The sequence below is a fragment of the Tursiops truncatus genome, chromosome 11 (assembly GCF_011762595.2).
Source record: "Tursiops truncatus isolate mTurTru1 chromosome 11, mTurTru1.mat.Y, whole genome shotgun sequence".
Classification (NCBI taxonomy): domain Eukaryota; kingdom Metazoa; phylum Chordata; class Mammalia; order Artiodactyla; family Delphinidae; genus Tursiops; species Tursiops truncatus.
In genome coordinates, this window is record NC_047044.1 from 93,766,451 (window position 1) to 93,789,219 (window position 22,769).

Here is a 22,769-nt window from a genome sequence, read left to right on the forward strand (position 1 = left end):
CCTACACCCGCTTTTCGCAGCTTTTGGCAATAAGTGGATGATTCGAGTAACTAGCTCAGGGCCTCTATTTAGAAATCGTTCCTTGGGTGCGAGCTTTCATGCCCAGGGGACGGTATAAGTGTCACGGATTCTCTCTGCTGGCCGCGCGGATGGAAATGTACTTAAAAGCGCAGCATCAAAGCTTTCACTTTAGGAGCTGAAAGCCTCCATTCCCTTGCCCACTGGGCTTTTTTCCCCCCATCGTTCATTAATGCAGTATTAACTGTGCATGTGCGACGGGGCCGGCGGAATGAGGGGAGTGTGGCCCATCCGTGCAGATCAGCTGGCTCTGTAAAGCCCGAAACCCAGCGGACACCACCTACAGACGGAGCAAAATGCAGACTGTCATTTTTTACAGGTTACAGGAAAGGCAGACGAGCCCCCGGCTGCCGAGGGGATTCCCACAAATCATGCAGTTGGGGTCAAGGAGGGAGTTACCAGAAGACACACCTGTGCATAATACACTAGGCAAACAGCCAAACTCACAGACGATCCTCAGGCCAGAAGGGGGGCTTGGAGAACGGGGGAGCGGGCCTGCGGTTCTGCTGTGAGGTCCTGGGACCCAGGGGAAGATGCGAGCGGCTGAGGCAGCCTTCAGGAGACCTGCCAGGCGGAGCAGCTGGCTCCGGTTCCCAGCCCACAAGAGCATTAACCAATCTCAATCACGGGCAGCGTAGGGAAGCACCCAACGGCGGCGCTGGGGCGCTGAACTGCCGTATTTCCTTGCAGGAGGGCATATCCTCACAAAACAACCACAGCTAAAGTCGGGGACGATTGCCTGCGTCATTAAAAGACCACGATCTGCACTCAAATGTGACGCTGAGTGCTCGAAATCAAGTGAATGATCGCCATCCTTAGCATTTACAGACAATGCTCCGCTGCTATGCCTTGTGTTTCTCTGCTGGAATCAGAGAACAAGAAAATGTCTGAGCGGGTAAGAGCCAGTGATTTGACACACTCAGGCCCCTTCGCTTCACATGCGAGGAAACCACAACCCTGGGAGGAAGAACGAGGTGTCTGAGACTACCCCACCCACCAGGGACCACGCTGGGCCAACTCTCCGAGGAATGACCGCAGACAAGAGCGTCCCCTGCTCTATGACCCTGCAGTAGAGTTTCCCAGAACACAGGTCAGGTGGGTAAACCAAGGCAGCAACACATCCGACAATTTTTCCAAAGACGCGTGTCAGATTTACAAAAAGCGTTAGGCAGTGAAATGGTTTAATTTGTGAACCCAATAATACAACCATCATTCGAACACATCACCTTTCCTACCGTTTAGTAATAATCTGGGAGGTAGATTATCTCTTTAAAAAGATGGAAAATCGTGGACAACAGGCACCTTTTTCACTTCATTTGATTTTGTTTCTAACACACCAGCATTTACAGATACCTGAAAATAAGTTGCAGACATCAGTCTCCAAAAAGGATTGAATTTGAAAATTTACCTTCCTCTAAGTTCAAAAGATAATTTAGTGCACATTAGCTTGGATTTTCTCCTTCTAACCAACAGCTAGAGGGACATGACTTTCAACAGCTCCTAATACTTTTAAGAAGCAACGTGGTGAAGTGCATACAGGTCTGGGTTTTGGAATTAGATCTGGATTCAAATTGTGCCCCCCACCACTTGCTCTCTGTATGACCTCTGGCATGTGATTTACCACTCGGAGCCTCAGATATAAACAAGATAGAATATCTACCATGTAGCGTTAGTGATCGTTCAGCATCAAGAAAGTGCTCGATAATCAGTGATGACAATGATTTCTTATTCCATACCCTATTGCAACAGAGATTCTCTAGAGTGGTACCTAATACACAGTGGACCTCAGGATGGCGCTTAGGAGAAGCAAAGCTTCTGTAAACTGGAAGGTGGGGTATAATGACCAAAAAGGAAACTGATTTGCAAAGGTAAGCCACTCTTGGAAAACAAATGGATAATCAAACCCTAACACTCACTGTTACTTCTAAAGTGGAGCTACATAAATGCCCAATAGCCCTGTAATATTTCTTAAGACAGACCTCTCAACACTCACCTAGGTACCTTTTTTAAAAAAAGTGATTGTTACCTCTCTCCTTGCAAACCTTCCCCCCGCCTCTTTGAAGCGGACCACTTTAGTGAAAGCCCCCAGCCCAGAACAGAGAATCCAGCCCTAGCCGAACTGGTGAAACAACATGTTCCCTGCACAGTCCTGCACGGATGGGAATTTTCCTCCAGGCATCCTATCTACACCCACCCCACACACACAGAGCTCTTTATCTAGGGTCTGCATCTGCAGTCTGCATTTCTATTACTGAAATCTTAGCACCCCATTTGAGGCTATTTCTAACCAAGATCTAGAGGAAACAGAAATAGAGAATAATTTCAGAAGAATGGGGTTTGGTCCACCTACCAAAGATGGAGGCAGTAAATATCACGGTGGGGGTGACTAATTATTCTTAGGAATTTACAGTCAGCATGTGGTCAGAGACAGGGACCCTTTAAGTCTCTCAAATCCTGCCCCACCTCGCTTCTGAAGAAACCAGAAAAAACAGCCACCCTACCCCAAAACACACATAGATGGTTCAGGCGACTGAATCAGAATCTTCTGATGGCAACAGTGAAATCGGCAACGCCCGAAGGTCCTTGGTAACACTGACCTCTGGAAATGCATAAAGATGAAACGGGCAAAGTCATGCCTGTCAGAGACTCCAAGAGTCTGAGCTACTTTGAACTGAGGCATGAAGCAAAACGGGAGAAACTATCTGTTATTTGAAGAGGGAAACTTGCTCCCATTTGTAGAGACTCAGCCCAATCAATGTGCTTTGTGACGATGGGGAGGTCGTGGGGAGGAACCCAGGGAAGCACAGCTCGAGTCAACATCGTGTTGAGTCTTTATCACACCAGCCAGCGAGTGTTACAGAGATACGTGTGAGCCTGGCTGCTTAACTGATGGACGGGGAGTCCCCAGTCTGCAGAACCCTAATATGCCAAGAGAAAGACCACAGCGGTACTGATGGTGGGGAAAATCCAAGGGGAGACAGGAGAGAGGACAAGGAAGAAATGGAAATATCATTTCTTATTTCCTGTTGTTCAAGTCTATTCCTAGAATGAGCTGGTTCCCATCGACTTTTCTTCTTAAATGGATCTTCCGCTGCATCTGTCATAAAACTTCAACACTGGGTGTAGAATGGAGCCGGGTATCTCCAGGCTCATGTAAATATCCCACAGCCAGTGACTTCCAAATGTCTACTTCGGAATTCCAAGGAAAGCGAGCGCCTTCCCCCCAACTCCCTGCAGGACCGCAACCACTTTGTCAGAGCATTTGTCAGAGGAACTGCCTTAAATGTACACGGAGTGCACGGCACGGAACGTGAAGTGAAAGAAAAGGTCGATTGACCTCTGGTTATATATTTTTTTTCTTAAAAAAAAAAAAAGACATCTATAAATAGCTGCATTTATTGAAGCTGCTTCCTTATCAGGAAGCATGCAGCTAGGAATTAACGTCTGCCTGCATCGGAAATTCTTGCAGACAGCAAACCCAAAAAGGAAATTTCCCTTCCAAAGCATCCTGGCTGTTCTGTTGTGGCCTGTTTTTTCTCTTCGAGCTCTTTGAAGCCGCTACCCAGGGCCCTGTGCGGCTGGAAAAGCAGAAAGCCTTGAAAGTAAAAAGTGAAGGACCCCTAAGGAAGGCTTGAGGGGTACAAGAGAGAAAATGCTGGTGGCTGGCCATCGTTGTTAGAAGTCACGGCTGCTTTGTCAAGAGACTGAGAAGGAAGTCTCCTTCCCCATGTCCCTGCCTCAACTCTGCTGGTGATGTCACCGTATGTCACAGGCAGCTGTGTGAGGAGGGGCCGTTTGGGGAGCCCTGATAATGGCTGAGGATGGGGGAGCATCTGTCAGGTCTGAGGAGGTGGGCAGGGAGGGTTGAAGAAGGAGATGGCAGATTCAGGCAAGGCCGGGGAAGAAAGTCACTCCAGACAGAGGTACAGACAGGTACAGTGAGGGAGGAAAAGGCCCTGGGATGGAGTGCCCCAGAGCAGAACCAAGCTCACAGAAATCACACTTCCATCGCGACCTAGGGAAATCAGTCTCGATATGTGCAGACAGAACTCCAGGCCCTTTCTTTAATGAAACAAGCAAGCACGTCCATGCTTCTCTTGGCCCTTGAAAGGGAAGACGCACCTCCTCAACACACGATTTACCAGTTGTGGAAACTGAAATAGAGCCCTCATGAGCTCCTGGCCACTGTTCGCCAGGCACTGTGCCAGATGCCACATGCAAATTAGCTCTGATCCTTATAAGAAACCCTCATCAACTATATTTCAATAAAATTATTTTTAAAAACCCACAGAAAAAACAAAACAGACCAATACAAAGTTGCTAAGAGAGTAGATCTTAAAAGTTCTTATCACAAGAGCAAGAACTGGAACTACGTGTGATGATAGATCTTAACTGGGATGATCTCCAGGCTCACGTAAATATCGCTCAGCACCAGGTAGGGACAATGGTCATTTCACAATACATACATATATTGAATCGTTATGTTGTACATCTGAAATTAATGTGTTATATTTCAAAAAATTTTTCCGTATTTTGATAATCATTGTGATTACGTAAGAGAATGTCCTTGTTCTTAGAAAAAATACACAGAAATATTTACGGGTAAAGGTAAAAAAAAAGAAAAGAAAAGAAACCATCATCAGTAGGTGTTTTATGAAATTAGAGCCTTGGAGAGGTGAACTCATCTCTCTAATAGAGAGAGGCAGCCCTGGGATGCCAGCCCGTTCAGGTCTGTTGGAACTCAAGTCCTTCATATTGCTGCGTTTTTTCAACCAGAAACTCCGAAACAGCAGTGGGCCCTGTTCCCAAGAGGTCATTCCTGATGAAATGCCAGGGAATGTGGGGACTTGGGTGGGCCCTTCGTGGCCAGCGCTGTCCTGCTGATGGCAGAGAGATACTGGATTTCAGTGTCAGCTCACTCAAGAGGGAGAAGCAGGAGGAATGGGTGAGCAAAACTGAAATAATTATCCATTGAGACAGGCCAGCCCGTTGGGAGGCTCAGCACAAATGAATGGCCAAGCGCATGACTGGAGCCCTAGCTATTCCCAGTCCCCGCATCCACGGCTACCCAGACGCCAACAGTCAGCACTGCCTCTGCTTTCAAGTCCGAGAGACTCTGCCATTATGTTTTCTCCTAGGAAGGGGAAATGGTGACTTCTGAAATAGAAATCATGTTAGATTCTTCACGTGCCATGTGAATGTGAACAATTCAGTGTAACTATCTAAGCCATGGTCATCTCATCAATAAAATAGGATTAGTAACACCTAGGACTGCCGCATGATTAAATGAAACCACATATATGAACACATTTTGTTACTTATAATAATATAGAATACTAACTAAGATTATCCTTAATTCCCATTTTTTGCCTCTTCTTTGGGAATGGAAAGAACTTGAACGTGTATAAAATTGTTGGCTGCTCCACTCAATAGCAAAGAGAAGCGCTGCATCTCTTTTCAATCTCCTGGCTCTAACCGAGCGACTGTCTTACGCTCGGTCACTCTGCTGAGACTGCAAAATCGCCCAAGGGGGTGAGCCATGAGGTCACGTTTCCAAAGGAAGGCATTAAATTAAATTATTAAACACACAAGCAGGAGCAGTAATGTAAGAATTCTGCAAGATTCACAAGGAAAGGAAGGAGAGCCAGGGGGCTATTTCTGGAGTTCCGACTCCAGACAAGTCTGCGCAGCTATTACGGCTATTTAAGAACCCGCAACGTCATAAACCGTAACCCTATTAAATGTGATGAATGAGTCCTGGGTTCCGATTTTTAAATATCAATTCCCAGGAATTTCAGAAGAGCAAACTGGCACCGCGAACGGCAAAGGCTTTAGACAGGCGGCATCCCATCAGCCTGTGATTAGAAGCAATTCTGTCGACTAAATGCGAGACGATTCTGTTAAAAGGAATTTAATAAGGAAAAGGCGTTCAGCGATTTAAAGTCTGCCCCATGCATCTGAAATACATGCACTGTGGTCACGTGGGCGGCCCGGGGCATCACGACTTGAGGCTGAGTATTTCACAGGGCTGGCATCAGCTCATAAGGCACATTTTGCTGCCCCCTTGGCACCCACCGGCCATTATTTAGAAAAAGTCGTCCCTGGGCAGACAAACTAGAGGGAGTCTCTCCTTCACACTAGGAGGCCGTTCACCACTCAGAGGATCAAGAGTGATCTCCTCCAGGCACTCTCGGGGCTCCACGGTCCTGTAAATGTTCTCAAGGTACCATGAAAGGTTTACCATCCCTTTAAAGAATGGAACTTTTCTGGACTTCCCTGGCGGTCCAGTAGCTAGGACTCCATGCTTCCAAAGCAGGCAGCGCGGGTTCGATCACTGGTGGGGGAAATAAGATCCCACATGCCGCACGCAGCCAAAAAATAAATTAATTAATAAATTCAAAGAATGGAACTTTTCATTTTCACCTACCTGCTGTAATTGTCACACTTCAGCTCTTCTAGCCTCAAGCTTTAAAAAGAAATTTAGTACCCTACATGGAAGGAAGGGGGAAAAAAAACCTTTCTATCTTCTCAATAAACAAACTTGTGTCTGCTCTCCTGGTGCAACAAGGAAGTTCCAGGAAGCTGCCGCAGGACTCCGGTGGGTGGGAGGGCAGGGAGGAGGCCTGGCCAGGATGGTACGAGGCTGGCCCTCCTCCCCTTGGCCCAGACTGCCCCTGCCTGTCCCTTTCAAGTCCTCCAGAATCACCACTTCGGGCTTGCCCCAGTTATCACTTTGGTGTTTTTTTTTTGTTTGTTTGTTTTTTTATCAGAGGCCAGGAAGAGGAAAAGCCATTACTTTCTACATCTCAACAGCTTCCTAAGTTGTCACACTGTGTCTTCAGCTTGCCCTGTGTTTGCAGAACAAAATGGTGAGAAACCTGCAGCATGAGAACCTTAAATATTATGATTCCTGCCTTCCGCCCTAACCAGGAAAGGCTATCTATTGAGTTAAGAAGGAAAGGAGAAAAAGAAAGTGCTAAGAGAGAAAGGGTTTATCTGGAGATCAATGAGGACAGAGGGCGAAAAGAAGCCACTTGGAGGCATACCAGTCTGGTGAGTATCTCTTTAAAACAAGCGGCTAAAAATGCTTTCAACCCAGCAATACCATAAATGTCCTGCCGCTGTCTTGGCTTTCGGATTCTTCCCCGTACTTTCCACGAGCATTCCGCTGGGAATTGTCTGGAATCCCAGATTCAAACAGCAATAACCCAATTCCCTCGTTAGAATATTTATTTTCTTTTCGGTTTGGAAACCCAGCTGGGATGCATCCTCAAGTATACGACACGGCCTCAACCATCCTAGGCACTCCAGGAGATGTTTCTCAAACAGCACAATGGGCAGCCGAGTGCTGGAACAGGACAGGGAGGCGGGCAGCTCAGTCTCCTGTGGAAAGTCCCAGCTGAAGACAGACAGCAAGAGCCTGGGAACCTCCACTTTCAGAGGATTCATTCCAGATGTGGGAACAAATGGTGTTACCATGGGGCTGATGCAGATTGCAAGGAGGGCTCTAAAGTCAGGCTGCCAGACAGGAGCATTCATTCAGACAAAACCATCACCATGACCTGAATCCCTAACCTAACAACTGACTATGTTCTAAGGCCAGCAGTAATGTGCTATAGTTCTGTATCTGATAATTCTCTATGGGGGCATCCATCTACCCACCCATCCATCCATCCAAGGGAGATATGCGAACTATTCAACAACTGATCCACCAGTTAGAACAGAGTCCAGCCAGAAACCAGCCCTCTGGCCACATTAGTGAATAGTGGCTAACCGTCAACCCTGAATTCATCCATCCATCCAAGAAGTACCTATTAAACACACTTACATCACGGCCTAACAGATAAAAGCCCAGGCTCTGGAGTCAGACGGAACTGAGTTTGAACCCTGACTCTATCTCCTACTGACTGTGTGACCTTGGCAGGTTACCTAAACTCTCTAAGCCCTAAATTCCTTATGTGTGACATGGATATAACAAAAATACCTACAAGGATCGCTGTGAGAATTAAATAATTTCCATAAAGGACTCCACATAGTGTCTGGTACAGAGGCATCCCACAATAGCTATTAGCTACTCTGACTGTGTGCTAGGCACATGGCAGGGCCCGACAAGACAGTGGTGAGCGGCACCGCTGTGACTCCATGAGGAAACTGTCAACCCAAGAAAAAAAGAAAGTGTTGGTATGGAAGAAACAGTTCCAAGTAGGGAAAAGGATGTCTTAGGTGAGATCATAATCTTTTCAAGTTAAGAGGGCTGTTGAACATTCTCCTGTCCAATCACAATTTTGTATGGTAGGAAAACAGTGTTAGGAGAGCTGACTCACAGTCGAACAGCTAGTCTAACAGCAGAACTAGTTAAGAATTACAACCTGCTGACGGTCAGTTCGTTGTGTTTGTTAGTGCGTTTTACCGTGGTAACATTTTATGCAGAGGCAGTTCTGTGGCCAAAGAGCTTACATATGTGAAGTTCAGAGACAGAGCAGGAGTTAGGGTCTTTCCGGAAGCTGGGGGATGGGCTGTGTCAAAGTACAGGAAGAAAAAGCCATGAAACCTCAGCCTGCTGGGGACAGGGGTTTATTATTTCTTTTTCTCTCTTTATGGAGACTTCAGGCTCCATAAGGGCAAGGAGTTGGGTCTGCTTGGTTCATTTCTGTATCCTGGCAACCAGAAGAGTGCCTGGCACAGTGCAGGTAACTATTTGTTACCAATAATAGGTAACTATTTGTTACCAATACCAGTTAATCAGTAACTATTTGTGGAACGAATAAATGAAGGAGATTAGGTAGCAGGAGTGCTTTCTCTGCATGGCCTGAGTATGTTCCACCCCAAAGTGAACGGTCCTGAAGTGAATAGCTTGGTCACAGAACAGCTTGGGGAGGGAAAAAAGGCTGTTAGTGGTCTCTTTCCCAGGCTGTCTGCTCACAACGCTCCCTGGTGCCACAAAACTCCATTCTGCTGAGTACAGCCGTGCCCTCGATTGTGACCATGGCATCTTCACAGTCCCAATCTCTTCTTTAAAAGTTCAGTGTGGAGAAGAGGGCAGACTGAAGCTGGAGTGTGCTGACCCTAGTATATACCAACTTTGTAAACACTGATGGATGCAGCAAGCTGGAGGAGGGGAAGGGTTCTCATGGCCCCCAACTCCCTTTCAAGGATCCCAGCCACCATCCTCACTGTCGGGGAGAAGGGGTACGCCAGCAATGCACGCCGAGTACCTCCCAGCATCACAGTCATGTGATCTGCTGAATGAGCACAGAGAGAGGAAAGAGGAGCCTGCATCCTCTCTTGCTGTTCCCCACTCTCAGCAGGCAACCTTCTGCTTTCTGAGGAGGGATGGGCCAGGCGGAGCAGAATAATCTGGGAAGCACAAGCACGCCCGAAAAAGACGGCAGGTACAACTGGGCCACCATTCAAGTCATGAGGAATCAACTAGGGAAGGGCCAAGGTGACCCCCCACACACACCTCCCGCCGTGTCGCGTCCTCCATAACCTGGACTCGTGCCCTAAGGCTAACAGTCAAGCCAGAGAACCTGGCATTTTCTTGGACACCGCGACCAGGGTGGCAATCAGGTGATGCATTCTCCCCGGCTGCGCTTGGCATGCCGGATCATCGGGGCTGGGTGGCAGCTCAAGAAAGAAAGACAAAAAGGAAAGGACAGGTGCTGGGTGCTTTGAAGCCTGGCCCCAGCAGCACAAGTGGGGAGGCCCCGACGCCCTGCTGAGCTGCAGCGGGTAGTATGTCATAGTCAAGAGACGAAATGAACACGCAGAGAAACGACAGCCAGGAAGCTCAAGCTTTTCAAAGCCATTTGCAGGTGGGAGGGGGCGAACGATGCCAAAGCAGCTTCGGGAGGTCGTGGGAAAACCATCTCTGGGCGCGCCCCTGCCCGGCTTGCAGCCCCGCCTCCCTGCCACCACCACCCGCCCCCCCACAGCGGTCGATCCTTCTGTCCAGCTGTCGGTCCGTTCCTCCCGTCCAAACCACCCCCCCACGTCCATCCCGGGGCGCGCGAACACTCACGCAGGTGCGCAGGCAGGCGGATCGAGTCTTCCTCCATCCTGAGCGCTCGGGGCACTGGCACATGAAGCGGCGTCGAGGAAGTGTAGCTGGGCACCGGGCTCTCGGGGGGTGTATATGAAATCCGTTCCTGCTGTTAAAAAGAAGGGCAGCAAGAGGGGAGGGGGGGAAAAAGACAATGAAAGCCTGGAACTGAGGGCTGACATCGCGAGGGGGCGGGTTCGGGGCGTCTGGGTGCTGGTCCCCTCTCTAGACACTCTGTGCAGCTGTCTTTCAGATCGCCAGCATCAGGGATTTGTAACAAAACGCGGGAGAGGTTTAAAAGCGGGCTTTTTGTTTGCCCTCAGCTAAATAGGTGTCTTTTTTTTTTTTTTTTCCCTCTCTGTACTAGTTGTTTGTTCCAGTAAAAAGAGGGGAGGCAAGACCAAGGGAATGAAACAATATGTCTAAGAGAATGGCGTTAAAGACTCCTATCTCAAAAATTACTCTACCGGTCCCATAATTAATGTCACCAATACATTAAAACCACCTTCCCTCTTCTCTGGCAATATCCCCATCTTCTAATCAAAGTAGGATTCCACACTCAGATCCAATGAGAGGTGAGCCCAACATGATGGCTTATAAGTTCGAGATTTTAGTTAATAAACCTGCAAGCAAGATTTGTCTATCACCTACCTATCTCATGACACAGCTACCACCACCAAAACCTCCAGTGTTTCATTTTTCCCTTCATCGCAGGGAATGCTCTGCCACCAACAGTTATCTCCTTGTCCCCTTACGCTCCATCTTAGAACCAATAATTTCTTTCCTTCGGAAGCATCTCAAGGCTCATGCAAAGAATAACCTGCATTTAAGGAAGTACGGTTTAATCGAAGATTCTTACTCAACTGACAAGGAAAGGGGGAGGGGAGACCCAGCACACCCACTGTTTAAATTCAAACAGGCGGCATTTATTAGATCAATTAAAACAACTGGATGGGATGGGAAGGATTAGTTTTAAGTTAAAAAAGTGCCAACTAATGGCAAGAAACCAACTATGGTGTACACCGGGGAGGGCAGTGCGACTTGCATCTCAGATCGACAAATACCAACTAGTTTGACTTGCAGTCCATACATAAACCACAGAAACTACAAGAAGTTGTGTTTAACAGGGCAAAGTAAATTGGGACACACACGGTCCAAAAATAAGATGGGGCGGGAGGAGATCGGTAAGATGCCGTTGTGAAAACAAAAATGGAGCAAAAGAAAAATCACAGATTTAAATAAAACGAAAGGGGTGTTTACGTATTGGAAAGAGTTCTCTAACATTTTATATTCTATCAAATATGCAAAGGGAAGCAGGGGAGTCCCCCAGCCCTGTAACCAAACTGAAGCTTCTCTTCTGCTCATAACCTGGAAAGTTTGGCAGCTGTGGCAGAAGTTTCGATTTTAAATGAATATATACATATTTTTGTAATTTCCGAATGGAGTCACAATAACTTCCCTGAGGCATCCTCTACCAGCAACTAGGGCCTTTGGAAGATTTCTGTTTAAACATACATCCCAAAGTCTCCTGGTGAATTTCTTAATTAAGGGCAGACACATACACCCTAGATTTCATTTCTGGATCAATGGAGACGTCCTGTGAAAGGTCATCCAGAGGCAAAACCTTCAACTTCACTTTTCTTGAACTTCACCAAACATCACACATATTCTGAGCAACTCTAACTTAAGGAGGAGTTATATTTTTGGTGTTTGGCTTGGGGTTTTTGAGGTGAAAAAGTCAGACATAAACACACATATGGGAAACATACGAAATCTGCTGAGGGGTTTTTCAAGGTGAGCTAGGCTTTTTTAAACATTTTAAACATAGTCTGTTTTTCTAGTTTAACAAATTCTCCATACACTTCACCCCTTGAATAACACCCCACTGCCACCCCAGTCCCAATATATGTCTCGATATCTTATCTACCATTACTTTATTCCCAGAAATAGCTTTCTGTTTTGTTAGGGTTTTTGCAGAACTGAAACTGTTGATGAAGAAAACACGGTGCAGCCAGATAGCTTTCAGATGGCATGGCATGAGTGTGAGAAAAAAGATGGCATTTCCTAAGACGGTGACTTTCCCTTAAAGCAAGGAGAAAGTTAGAAGATCCTATAACTAGTCCACGCGAGTGAGAGGCCACCTCTCCGCGCTCCCTCACCCTCACCAACTCCATCAAGGATGGAGCCCTCAAGGCAGATTGTACTTTATTTCTTGGGGAGATATACCTCCAGCCTGCGACATGCTCAATTATCGTTGTGTTGTACCTTCTTTTCACTGTACTTTCTTTGGAGGCAGCCCCCTGTGTGTTTACATTTGTGTGTGGTTCCCAGTCCTTCCTGCTACACTGAATGCCACACTTCAGGGCTTGGCCTCGGATTTTTATGCCACACCCCCACACGTCCAAACAATTGCAGATGAAGACAACCTTGCTATTTCATGATGAAACCTATAAAGAGAAGGCCGGACACCGAGTGACTGTGGAAACTGAATGCCTCTCACTCCTGATGATGGATTCCACTCGGCAACACTGCGACATCCTAAGCCTGGGATGGGAAGCTCTTTTCAAAGGTTTCAATGAAGAGATTTGTCAGTAACAAAAGAAAGGGTGGGTATCTTGACCAAGAGGGGGAAAAGCAAAATGTGCTTCTAGGGTCTTGAGCAGCAGTTTGCTGGCGGCTGTTACACTACCGTGACCCTGGGCTTAGCAGCCAGCATAGCACTCAGGGGACCCCGGAAAGGACGCCGCCCAGCGTGGGGGCTCCTTTCCGAGGAGAAGCAAGCACACACCTGGGCATCCCCCACCAGACTTATGTCCCTTGTCTCTCTTTCTGTCAATCTCTAGGGTGACTCACGTGGTCCTCATTTTAACATCTGTTATTCTAACCATGCACTTAACATCTACCGTGGTACAAGCAGCAGACTATCAGCAGTGAGGAATATGAAACAAACACTGCTATCCCCGATGGAGACGTCCAGGCAGAGGGGCTTAAAGAGACTAACATCCGATTCCCCCCAATAACGGAAACCTCTTTATTCTCAGAACTGCCTCTCTGGTCCAACCCCAAGGAAGGGAAGGGGAGTACCCCCGCTTACAGCGTATTCACCTCGAGAGCAAATTGTCAGTCGGATGAAAACCAGAGGTGTTTTATTTGAACATCACAGAGGGGAATAACGATTTCCCCAAGAGGATTATAACCACTGCTCTAATTAAATTAAAATGCTGCTGACAGTGACATTAACGCATTCAAGCGTTGGAGGGGGATACACTGCCAGCAGAGGTCAATGATGTGACTAAAAATGCCGTGATGTGGTCACATTATTGTTTAGATACTGAAAAAGGAAACATGCTGCTCTCAAATGTGCAGGTACAACCTACCAAACCAACTGGGCAGAACAAAAGGGAGCACTGCCGTTTCTAAGGCCAATTGTAATACCTCTGAGAAGGGGTGTTGAAAGAGCAGCACAAAGCTCTGGAAGGAGAAAATGAGGCTAAAAATAGTTTTAGGCAAAGGATGAAATGTAAATGTTACTAACCATTATAGAAAGCTTTCAAAACATTAAATGGAATGCGGAGTTAGGGTTGCTACAAGCATGCTATTGAAAGTGAGCTCTATCCCTGACCATGAAGGGTCACAAGGTGACCCTTCAAGAGGCAGTTCTGAGAATAAAGAGGTTTCCGTTATTGGGGGGAATCGGATGTTAGTCTCTTTAAGCCCCTCTGCCTGGATGTCTCCATCGGAGACAGCAGTGTCTGTTTCAAGGTGACCCATCTAATGCTGCTCATTTTTTAAAAAAATTTATTTTATTAAAGTAGAGTTGACTTACAGTGTTGTTAATTTCTGCTGTACAGCAAAATGATTCAGTTATACATATATATACATTCTTTTTCATATTCTTTTCCATGACGGTGTATCACAGGATACTGAATATAGTTCCGTGTGATATACAGTAGGACCTTGTTGTTTACCTATTCTATATATAATAGTTTTTGCAACTGCTGATCCCAAACTCCCAATCCATCCTTCCCCCACCCCCTTCGGCAACCAGAAGTCTGTTCTCTGTGTCTGTGACTCTGTTCTGTAGATAAGTTCATTTGTGTCATATTTTAGATTCCACGTGTAAGTGATATCATACGGTATTTGTCTTTCTCTTTCTGACTTACTTCGCTTAGTATGATAATCACTAGGTCCATCCATGTTGCTGCAAATGACATTATTTCATTCTTTTTTATGGCTGAGTAATGTTCCATTGTATATATGTACCACATCTTCTTTATCCATTCATCTGTCGGTGGTCATTTAGGTTGCTTCCGTGTCTTGGCTATTGTGAGTAGTGCTGCTATGAACGTAGGGGTGCATGTACCTTTTTGAATTATAGTTTTGTCCAGGAGTAGATGCCCAGAAGTGGCACTGCTGGATCATATGGCAACTGTATTTTTAGTTTTCTGAGGAACCTCCATACTGTTCTCCATAGTGGCTGCACCAATTTACATTCCCACCAACAGTGCAGCAGGGTTCCCTTTTCTCCACGCCTTCTCTAGCATTTGTTATTTGTAGATTTTTTAATGATGGCCATTCTGACCCGTGTGAGGTGGTACCTCATTGTAGTTTTGATTTGCATTTCTCTGATAATACTTAATAATTCTGCTCATTTTTAAACCAACCGCTTAGAACCTGTGACTACTGCATAAACCAAGCTTGCATGTCTTGTGTTCAGGAGGAGAGTGGCGTTTTTCCTTTCTCCACGCCCACCCCATGGCTGCCTTTTACAGACAAGAGACAAAAACTGAATATTATTATCACCAAAAAAGGCTTTCCTTTTCAAAATTATTGAATATAGAGCTTCTATAAATCACGGGGATCCCCCAGCACGTTTACACATTTGTTCTTACGTCACTAACTCTTTGAAAAAGCTGAAAGGCTGAGAAATTTAGAGCTTACTGACCATTAAATACTAACCTTCTGGAAATAAAGACAAGGCATTTCTGTAATAGAGAAAAACAGAAATAAAGTCTGGTTGTACAGTCCACCGCCCCAAATCTGGGGATTCACCAACTACGGATCAAAAAACATGCCGGGGAAAACAAATTTCAGAAAGTTCCAGAAGCAAAACTTGAATCCGCCATGTGCTGGCAACCACTTACATAGCATTTCCATTGTATAAGTAATAACGACACGACTTAAAGTATGCGGGAGGATGTGTACAGATTATATGCAAATACTACACCACTTTATTTTATATAAGGGACTTAAGCATCTGTGGATTTTGGTATCCTCAGCGGTCATGGAACCAAACCCTCCTGCAGATACCGAGGGACAACAGTACTTGCAAAGAGATGGTTTAGAGGTAATTTCAAAGATTTCTTGACTGTAGAGCTAAGATGCCCTTGATTTAGGAACTTTTTCCAGAAATAGCCCCCGTCCCCATTAGGAGTGCCAGGATTACCCCAAAGGTGGTTTCTGAAGCCTGTGTAAAGTCTTGAGGACAAAGAGTGTGATGGAAACAGTGGTGCCCATGGACCATTTCCCAAGGAAATACAGTAAAAATGCTGCAGGTGCACTTTTCATCCTGCTACACTTAGGTGTCCCTTCTATGCACTGAAAGCCAGCAACCCAGACAAGAGGGGAAACAGTAGGCACCACAGGTACAGCGGTCGTGCTAGTAATATTCAATATTTTGAGGGAAGAATTTCCTTCTCTTTTCCATCCTGCAGAGTTTTAGGAAAGCTGCCTGGGAAAGCTGATGCTTCTACTACAGTCATCTTCTACAGACTAAAGAAATCTCTCCTATGGGAAACTATTTACTGAGATTTACTCAACTGAAGTCTGAATACACAAGTATTTAACTACACCCTTCTGGCTGCAGAATAATTCAAAGTGATGGCTTTGGCTTTCATTAAATAAGCTTTCATTAATAAGCAAAAGCAACCCATCACCAAAACACTGAACAAGACTGAATTCTGAGCTGCACAGTTTTCTAGGTTTTTGGTGCCAGGGGTGCAAACAGAATACACAACAACCTAAACTAACACACTCTTGATTGCCAAGTTCTCTCACTTGAAAAACTACACTGAGTATTTTGTTCACCCCCAAATTTAGCAAGATCAACTTAAAGGACTTGCGGAAAGATGCAAACGTCACTCTTCTTTGCTAAATTTACACACAGCCACAGTCCACAATATCTTTCGCAGCTTTCGAGAAAGAAACAGTGTGCTTTAGGATCTGGGGTGAGAACAGTATACCTTAGGATGTGAGGGATTCAAATAAGAATTGCGAAGTAGAACACCAGGTCCATCAAATCACAGCAGTGAAGTTGTGATGCTGTCTTTCCCTCCCACAGAGGCTCCAGGAGACGTCTTTTAAACAAGTGACCGGAGCCGGTTGCCCTCTTAGTGCCCATCTCCTCTCCCGAGAGAAACATCCCTCTTGGTGCTGAGTCATCAGATTTTTACACCCCAATTGGTCTTTGGCTTTTAACATGCTTGCAGTCATTTCCAGCAAGAAAAATGGGAGTACCCCATGAAAACAGAATGGGCAGGAGCTACACTCCTGGTCTCTGGAGCGATCTCCCTTGGTCACCCAGACGCCCATTCAGCCCTTGAGGGGGAGGGTACGCCCCACAATCTACATTTACACTGATGTGGGGATCATCTGAGGAGCCTGGCTTCACCTGTCCAAGGAGTGCTCTTGCTTCGGGCACTGAAGAAGATGGTTCGGGACCTGAACTATGTAAATTCCTACATGCCTAGAACTGAAATACAGTCCTTTTCCTCCTCTTCTTAAGGCTACTCTACTCTAAATCAGAAGACAGCGTATTGTGTCTATCAAACAGATACAATTAAGTCAAAGCACCTTAAGTCTTTCTTTTGCCCAGAACTAAGTTATCGATGCACAATTGGATGAAAGAAAAGAAGCATTAGCAATAGGCCAGGCAATCAAGCACTGCTGTAAAAGGCCACTAAGGTTTTGTTCTCCTATGATTGTTATGAAAGCTTTCAGCATGCATCAAGCGTCCACTAGGAGGCAAGGCCTGTACCAGGCATTACGAATTCTACCACCTTTAAGTCCTAGGATTTCTAAGGTGGCCCCAATATTAAAAATTCTGTCCAGGACATGGAAGCAACCTAAATGTCCACTGACAGAAAATGGATAAAGAAGATGTGGTACATATATGACATACATACAATGGAATATTACTCAGCCATAAAAAAGAATGGAATAATGCCATTTGCAGCAACATGGATGGACCTAGAGCTTATCATACTAGGTGAGACGGAGAAGGACAAATATCACATGATATCACTTACATGTGGAATCTTAAAAAAATGGTACAAATGAACCTATTTGAAAACAAAACAGAAATAGTGTCACAGATGTAGAAAACAAACTTATGGTTACCAAGGGGGGAAAGGGCGGGGGAGGGATAAATTGGGAGACTGGGATTGACAAATACTCACTACTATATATAAAATAGATAACTAATAAGAACCTACTGTACAGCACAGGGAACTCTACTCAATACTCTGTAATGACCTATATGGGAACAGAATCTAAAAAAAGAGTGGATATGCGTATATGTATAACTGAATCACTTTGCTGTACAGCAGAAACTAACACAACATTGTAAGTCAACTATACTCCAATAAAAATTAATTTTAAAAATTCTGCATCACTTTACCCATAAATACATATGGGTACTCATACATAAATACTTATACTCCTCAGAACATATGTCCCAGTCTTGGTTGGAAAATATAGTCATTGCGACAACCAGGGAGGGAAGCTAGCATTAAGGGAGCGCTTGGCATATACTTCCCACGAAGCCTTTATTTTATTTCAGACTCACAATAACCCTGCAAGGAAGGCATCATGACCCCCATTCCACATGATGAACCTGATCTGAAGATGGCAGGGGGGAAGCAATCTGTTCTAGTCACCAGCTCGGGAGATGGTACGGCTGGTAAAAAGAGGAGACATAAGAAATTACATTGAAGTAGGGCCAGCCCGTCCACAGTGGCTTCACAACTAATGGTGACTCCCACGAGGTAAGTTCAAGCTTGTAAGAACAGCCGCAGCTTTGGAATATTTCATTGCTTCGTGCCCTCACTCCTCACAGAATTCCAGGGGGGTCCCCGAGGGTTGCTCCACAGAGGCCCCGAGCCAGGGTGCTGACTGTCTTAAGCCTGTTGCTTCTGCTACTGGGAACAAAGATGGAGGGCGTAAGTACCTTTACCTGAAGGAAGGGGACTAAATGCAACGTGCGAGGGGAGTTCTCCTGGCACGGCCCCTGAGCGGGGGTAGACACCAGAATCCATCCAGAGATGGATGTTACCTGTGGGACTCCATCAGCAGAGCCGTCAGGGCACTTAGATTGCTGGTGCCTCTGAGGACTCTACCTCGTACTGAAAGCTCATCTTAGGGGATGTTTAAATAAAACCATGTTCCTTTTCTCTCTAACATTTTCTTCAACAACCACAAAAACCATTTCCCTTACTCAACACCTCTCCACTTATCCAAGAGCAGCAGATCTGAACGTACAGGTGAGACGAACAGGAGCAGTGAGGAGGAAAGGCCCCGTCAACATTTATCCGGGGCCTGTTTGTGGGCAGAACTCTGAACCCAGGAGGAGCGAGTCTGCCTCTGGGGATCACAGTGGCTGCCATCCAACGACGCCGGTCCAGGGGTCTGAAGATGCACCCTCCCCTTCTCGCAAATGAGGAAGGGGTGATGGAGGCGCTAAGGGGGCTTGTTGGGGGGGAAAGACTGAAAGGATCGAAATAGGTGTCTTCAACTTCGGAAGGGCTAGTATAAGGCAGAGCGAAGGCTTCCCCTCAGCCCCCCAGAGGGCAGGGCTGGCCACACACACCTGTGCTCTAGGAATGTGTGTCTGATTACTGCTCCCCTTAAAGCCAATTTAAGACGAGGCTGAAAGGTGACTCTGAGAGGTGTTCCTGCGCTGGGAATTAACTCAAGTAGAACTTGAAGGTGCCTTATAACTAAGTCCAAGATGCTGCTTCTGCGTGATCTTCTATCTCCTGGCGAGTCAATGCTTATTAATTACATTGTGGGCAGAACACAGCCAAACAAAACAGGAAGACCACGATCCCCCTTCTCCATCAACTAGTCCCCAGAGGCCCCTCACACGATCCGAGGGGTCTACCCAATATAATAAGAAAAATTACTAGTATCTACAACTTGGAGCAACCCTTTCGAAGACAAGCATCAAAGACAAAAACTCAAATAGATTTCTTCATTGTCCTAATTTTAAAACATTTTAATTAAGATCCTTTCTAACCCTGAGATGCTATGAATCTTTTTTTGTTTTCTCTTCTGAATTTCTTAAATATTTCTGACATGAGTAGTAGTAAGCAGAATCTCAAGCTGTGATTCCTTTTCATGCCAGGTTGTGGTTTCCAGGGAGGTCTGTGCGTGAAGGATGCTTAGCTCATTTGGCTGGAACCCAGTGCTGACGGAGGCAAGGTCACAGGCTTTAGACCTGGATGGGAAAATGAAATGCACGCCACCCCATGGCCCAGATTACACCCCTAATCCCTGCCAGCATACAGACGACTTCTTTTAAGGTGGAGATTAGGTGAGCTCGGCAACAAACATCACCACTACTGGAAACCCCAGTAGCGCATGTCCTACTGACAGTGGGGTCGCTTCGGTATAAGAAAGGTGGTGTGACTTCATACAGAACCAGCTGGTGTCACCTCTGGGAAAAATACCGTCTTGCTGTGGGATTTATTCACAAATGCCCCTAAGCTTTTGATCCACCTTTTGAAAAAGGGTCACAGAATCCTTTCTTCCTAACTAATTCTAACAGCAGAAGAGGCAGGTGCTCAAAATGAACAGCAGCTTATATCCCGGCCACAACAAAGTGAGGCCAAGTTCGGGCCTTGATTAGCTGCTTTCTCCTCCATTTCTGCTGGTCCCTCTAATGATCTGGCTATTACAATTAGCCAATCTGCAGTGTCCCTGCCTGGGGCTAACAAGTAATGAACTGCAAGTGTTACTATTTAGTTTTATCAACGCGGCCATTAGAGAGAGCGTCTCAATTTCTCCCGGCAAAGCAGAGATACCTTCCAGGCATGTTCTACCTGCCCGTGGGGCTGCTCTCCCACTGCACTCACAGTGCCCCTGGGTACGAGCTCCCGGGGGACTCATGGGACCTTAAGATTGGGACAGAGGAAAGGATGAGGGTCAGGCTTCTGTGGAGACAAGAGGTGGAAGCAGCAGAAGAGCCCCAAAGGGATGCTTTGAACCTGCACATTAACCACTGATTCCTCCCTCCCTCTTCACCTGCCTTCCCGTGCCTCATAAACGTTCTCCCCATCCCCAAGCAGCTTTCCTCTTTCTGTTACAGCATCACTCTGGGCTTGGTCCATCTTCATTTCTTTCGTGAATGACTGCACCTGAAAGTCTTATAAAAGGAAGAGAGAGAAAGAGAAGCTTTTAAACACACACCCTCGGCTGACTGCTGGAGGTGACCGGAAGGGAGGCAACTCAGACACCCTCTACAATTGAAAAAGACTTTTTGTCCTGGGATGTATCTTTACAAAATGTCCACAGCTGAAATGGACCACACACGGAATGAGAAATGTGAGGCTTTAAAAACAGGCTACCAGAGCAAGGTTTGCATTCTAGTTCAAATGAGGGTAATCCAGAGAAATGCCGAAGAAAGTCTCTAAAATAACAGCCCCACTGAAGTCTGCACGAAGTCCCGCAAGGTCCTAACTAGATGCTGCCCATTTCCAGTGAAATAGGAGACAACCCGGCCCCCCGACACACCTCAACCAGAAAAGGAGAAGGCTGGGTTACAACCACTGCCAGGGTCAAGTTGAACAAATTCCCTTGCTCTACATATATCAGAAAATTCCTGGGTTGCTTCAGGCAGACAAAGAAATAGAAAAGGCCCTGTAAATGATACCTAGAGTAACAAGTGCAAACGAGGTCTGGTACAGATTCATGTCTCTGGGAAAATGTTTCCTACCAATATAATTTTCAACAAAACCCTATTAAGAACACTATACTTGAAAAGCACCGTAAAAGAAATGTCAACATCTCCTCAGCGTATGCCGTCTGAGGAACTGGCATTAAAATACCCAACCTTTACCATCACATAATATTATTTTAAAGATAAGTCACATGAAGCTTGTGAAATACTACGCGTTTCTTGAAACAAAGGCTCTCTATAAATGCAACGCATCATTACAATGAGAAATTTTTAAAGTCCCAAATAAAGCACTACTTTTTATGCGTGCCGTAAGAATTAAACCTGTTTTCATGGTGCAGAGCGGGAAATTAACTGAAACCACAACTGAAGATGGACCGGGACCTCATACATGACTGACTGAAGAATCAGGGCAGAATTTATCTGCCTGCCCAACCTGCAGCCTCTGTAACTCAGAAGTAACCTATACACAATCTTGAACATTGATTAAGAGGGTCACGCACCTGCATCTCCTCTTTTAGAAAAACTTTTCCGGAAGTAATAACCATCCTGGCAAGGAATTTCTTATCTACTTTGTCAGAAACCATAGACGTTCCCTGATCTTGAGACACATGACTCCTTACAGGAACTCAGAAAAGGCATCCTTCCCTCCACGGTGGTCGTGGTTAGAAAGACCTGGGAGTTTGGGGGTTTTTCTGACAACTGATGACTGCAAACAAGTTCCGCTGCCAAGGTGAATATTATTAGGAGAAATGCTACTAGCATTAGTAGCATTCTAGAAGCTTAATGACAGGAATGAGAATGAAATATAGAAGCGTGTGTGTGTATGTGATGACAACAGTCATTAACAGAGTACGAAGCGGCTTGAAATAATAAACTCATGCGCTGCACTCCTGTAGCCCTGTTGTTAAGACTAATCATTTATTTTACATAAGATCCTGGGCCTTCATTACAACTACTGTGCTTGACAGTACATGAAAAATATGCTTGAGTTTCCACATACTTCAGGGACTCAGGATCATCTAATCATTTGGGAAATACACATTTTCTAAATCAAGTATTCTGAATCTTCGCTGCACATCAGAATCATCTGGAGAAGCTTTAAAAAAAAATCCCAGTTATCCATTAGCAGAGGCAAACTACTGATATTATATACAGGATGGATAAACAACAAGGTCCTACTGTACAGCACAGGGAACTATATTCAATATCCTGTAACAAACCGTAATGGAAAAGAATATGAAAAAGAATATAAAAAATTAAAAGAGTGTCTTTAATTGCCAAAAAAAAAAATCCCAGTACCCAAGTCAACCAGCCAGGTAGCTACCTATCTATCTATCTGTCTATCTATATTTTTTTTGCGGTACGCGGGCCTCTCACTGTTGCGGCCTCTCCTGCTGCGGAGCACAGGCTCCGGACGCGCAGGCTCAGCGGCCATGGCTCACGGGCCCAGCCGCTCCGCGGCATGTGGGATCTTCCCAGACCGGGGCACGAACCCGTGTTCCCTGCATCGGCAGGCGGACTCTCAACCACTGCGCCACCAGGGAAGCCCCAGGTATCAATATTTTTAAAGCTCTTCGTGAGATTCCAATATGCAGAGAGGTAAGGCTGAGAATCAGTATCTTCAATCAAGACATAAATGGAGTAAATCCAGACACATGCTAAATGATTATCTTTCACAGTAGCTTCTTAGAA

The 22,769-nt window shown here is 45.8% G+C and overlaps 1 protein-coding gene across 8 annotated transcripts in view; it reads right to left on the reverse strand.

Annotated features, from left to right (window-relative positions):
* The window catches only part of ETV6 (ETS variant transcription factor 6), a 240,134-nt gene that overhangs the window by 131,067 nt on the left and 86,298 nt on the right, over positions 1-22,769 (reverse strand). For 4 of the 8 annotated variants that reach the window (XM_019937704.3, XM_073789036.1, XM_073789035.1 and 1 more), the window contains exon 2: positions 10,100-10,229. In XM_019937704.3, the coding sequence (XP_019793263.1) occupies positions 10,100-10,229 (130 nt within the window). Of the gene's footprint in view, positions 1-10,099; positions 10,232-10,771; positions 10,941-22,769 lie in introns of those variants that run through there. The other 4 variants (XM_019937691.3, XM_019937686.3, XM_019937672.3 and 1 more) reach the window with 4 other exon arrangements.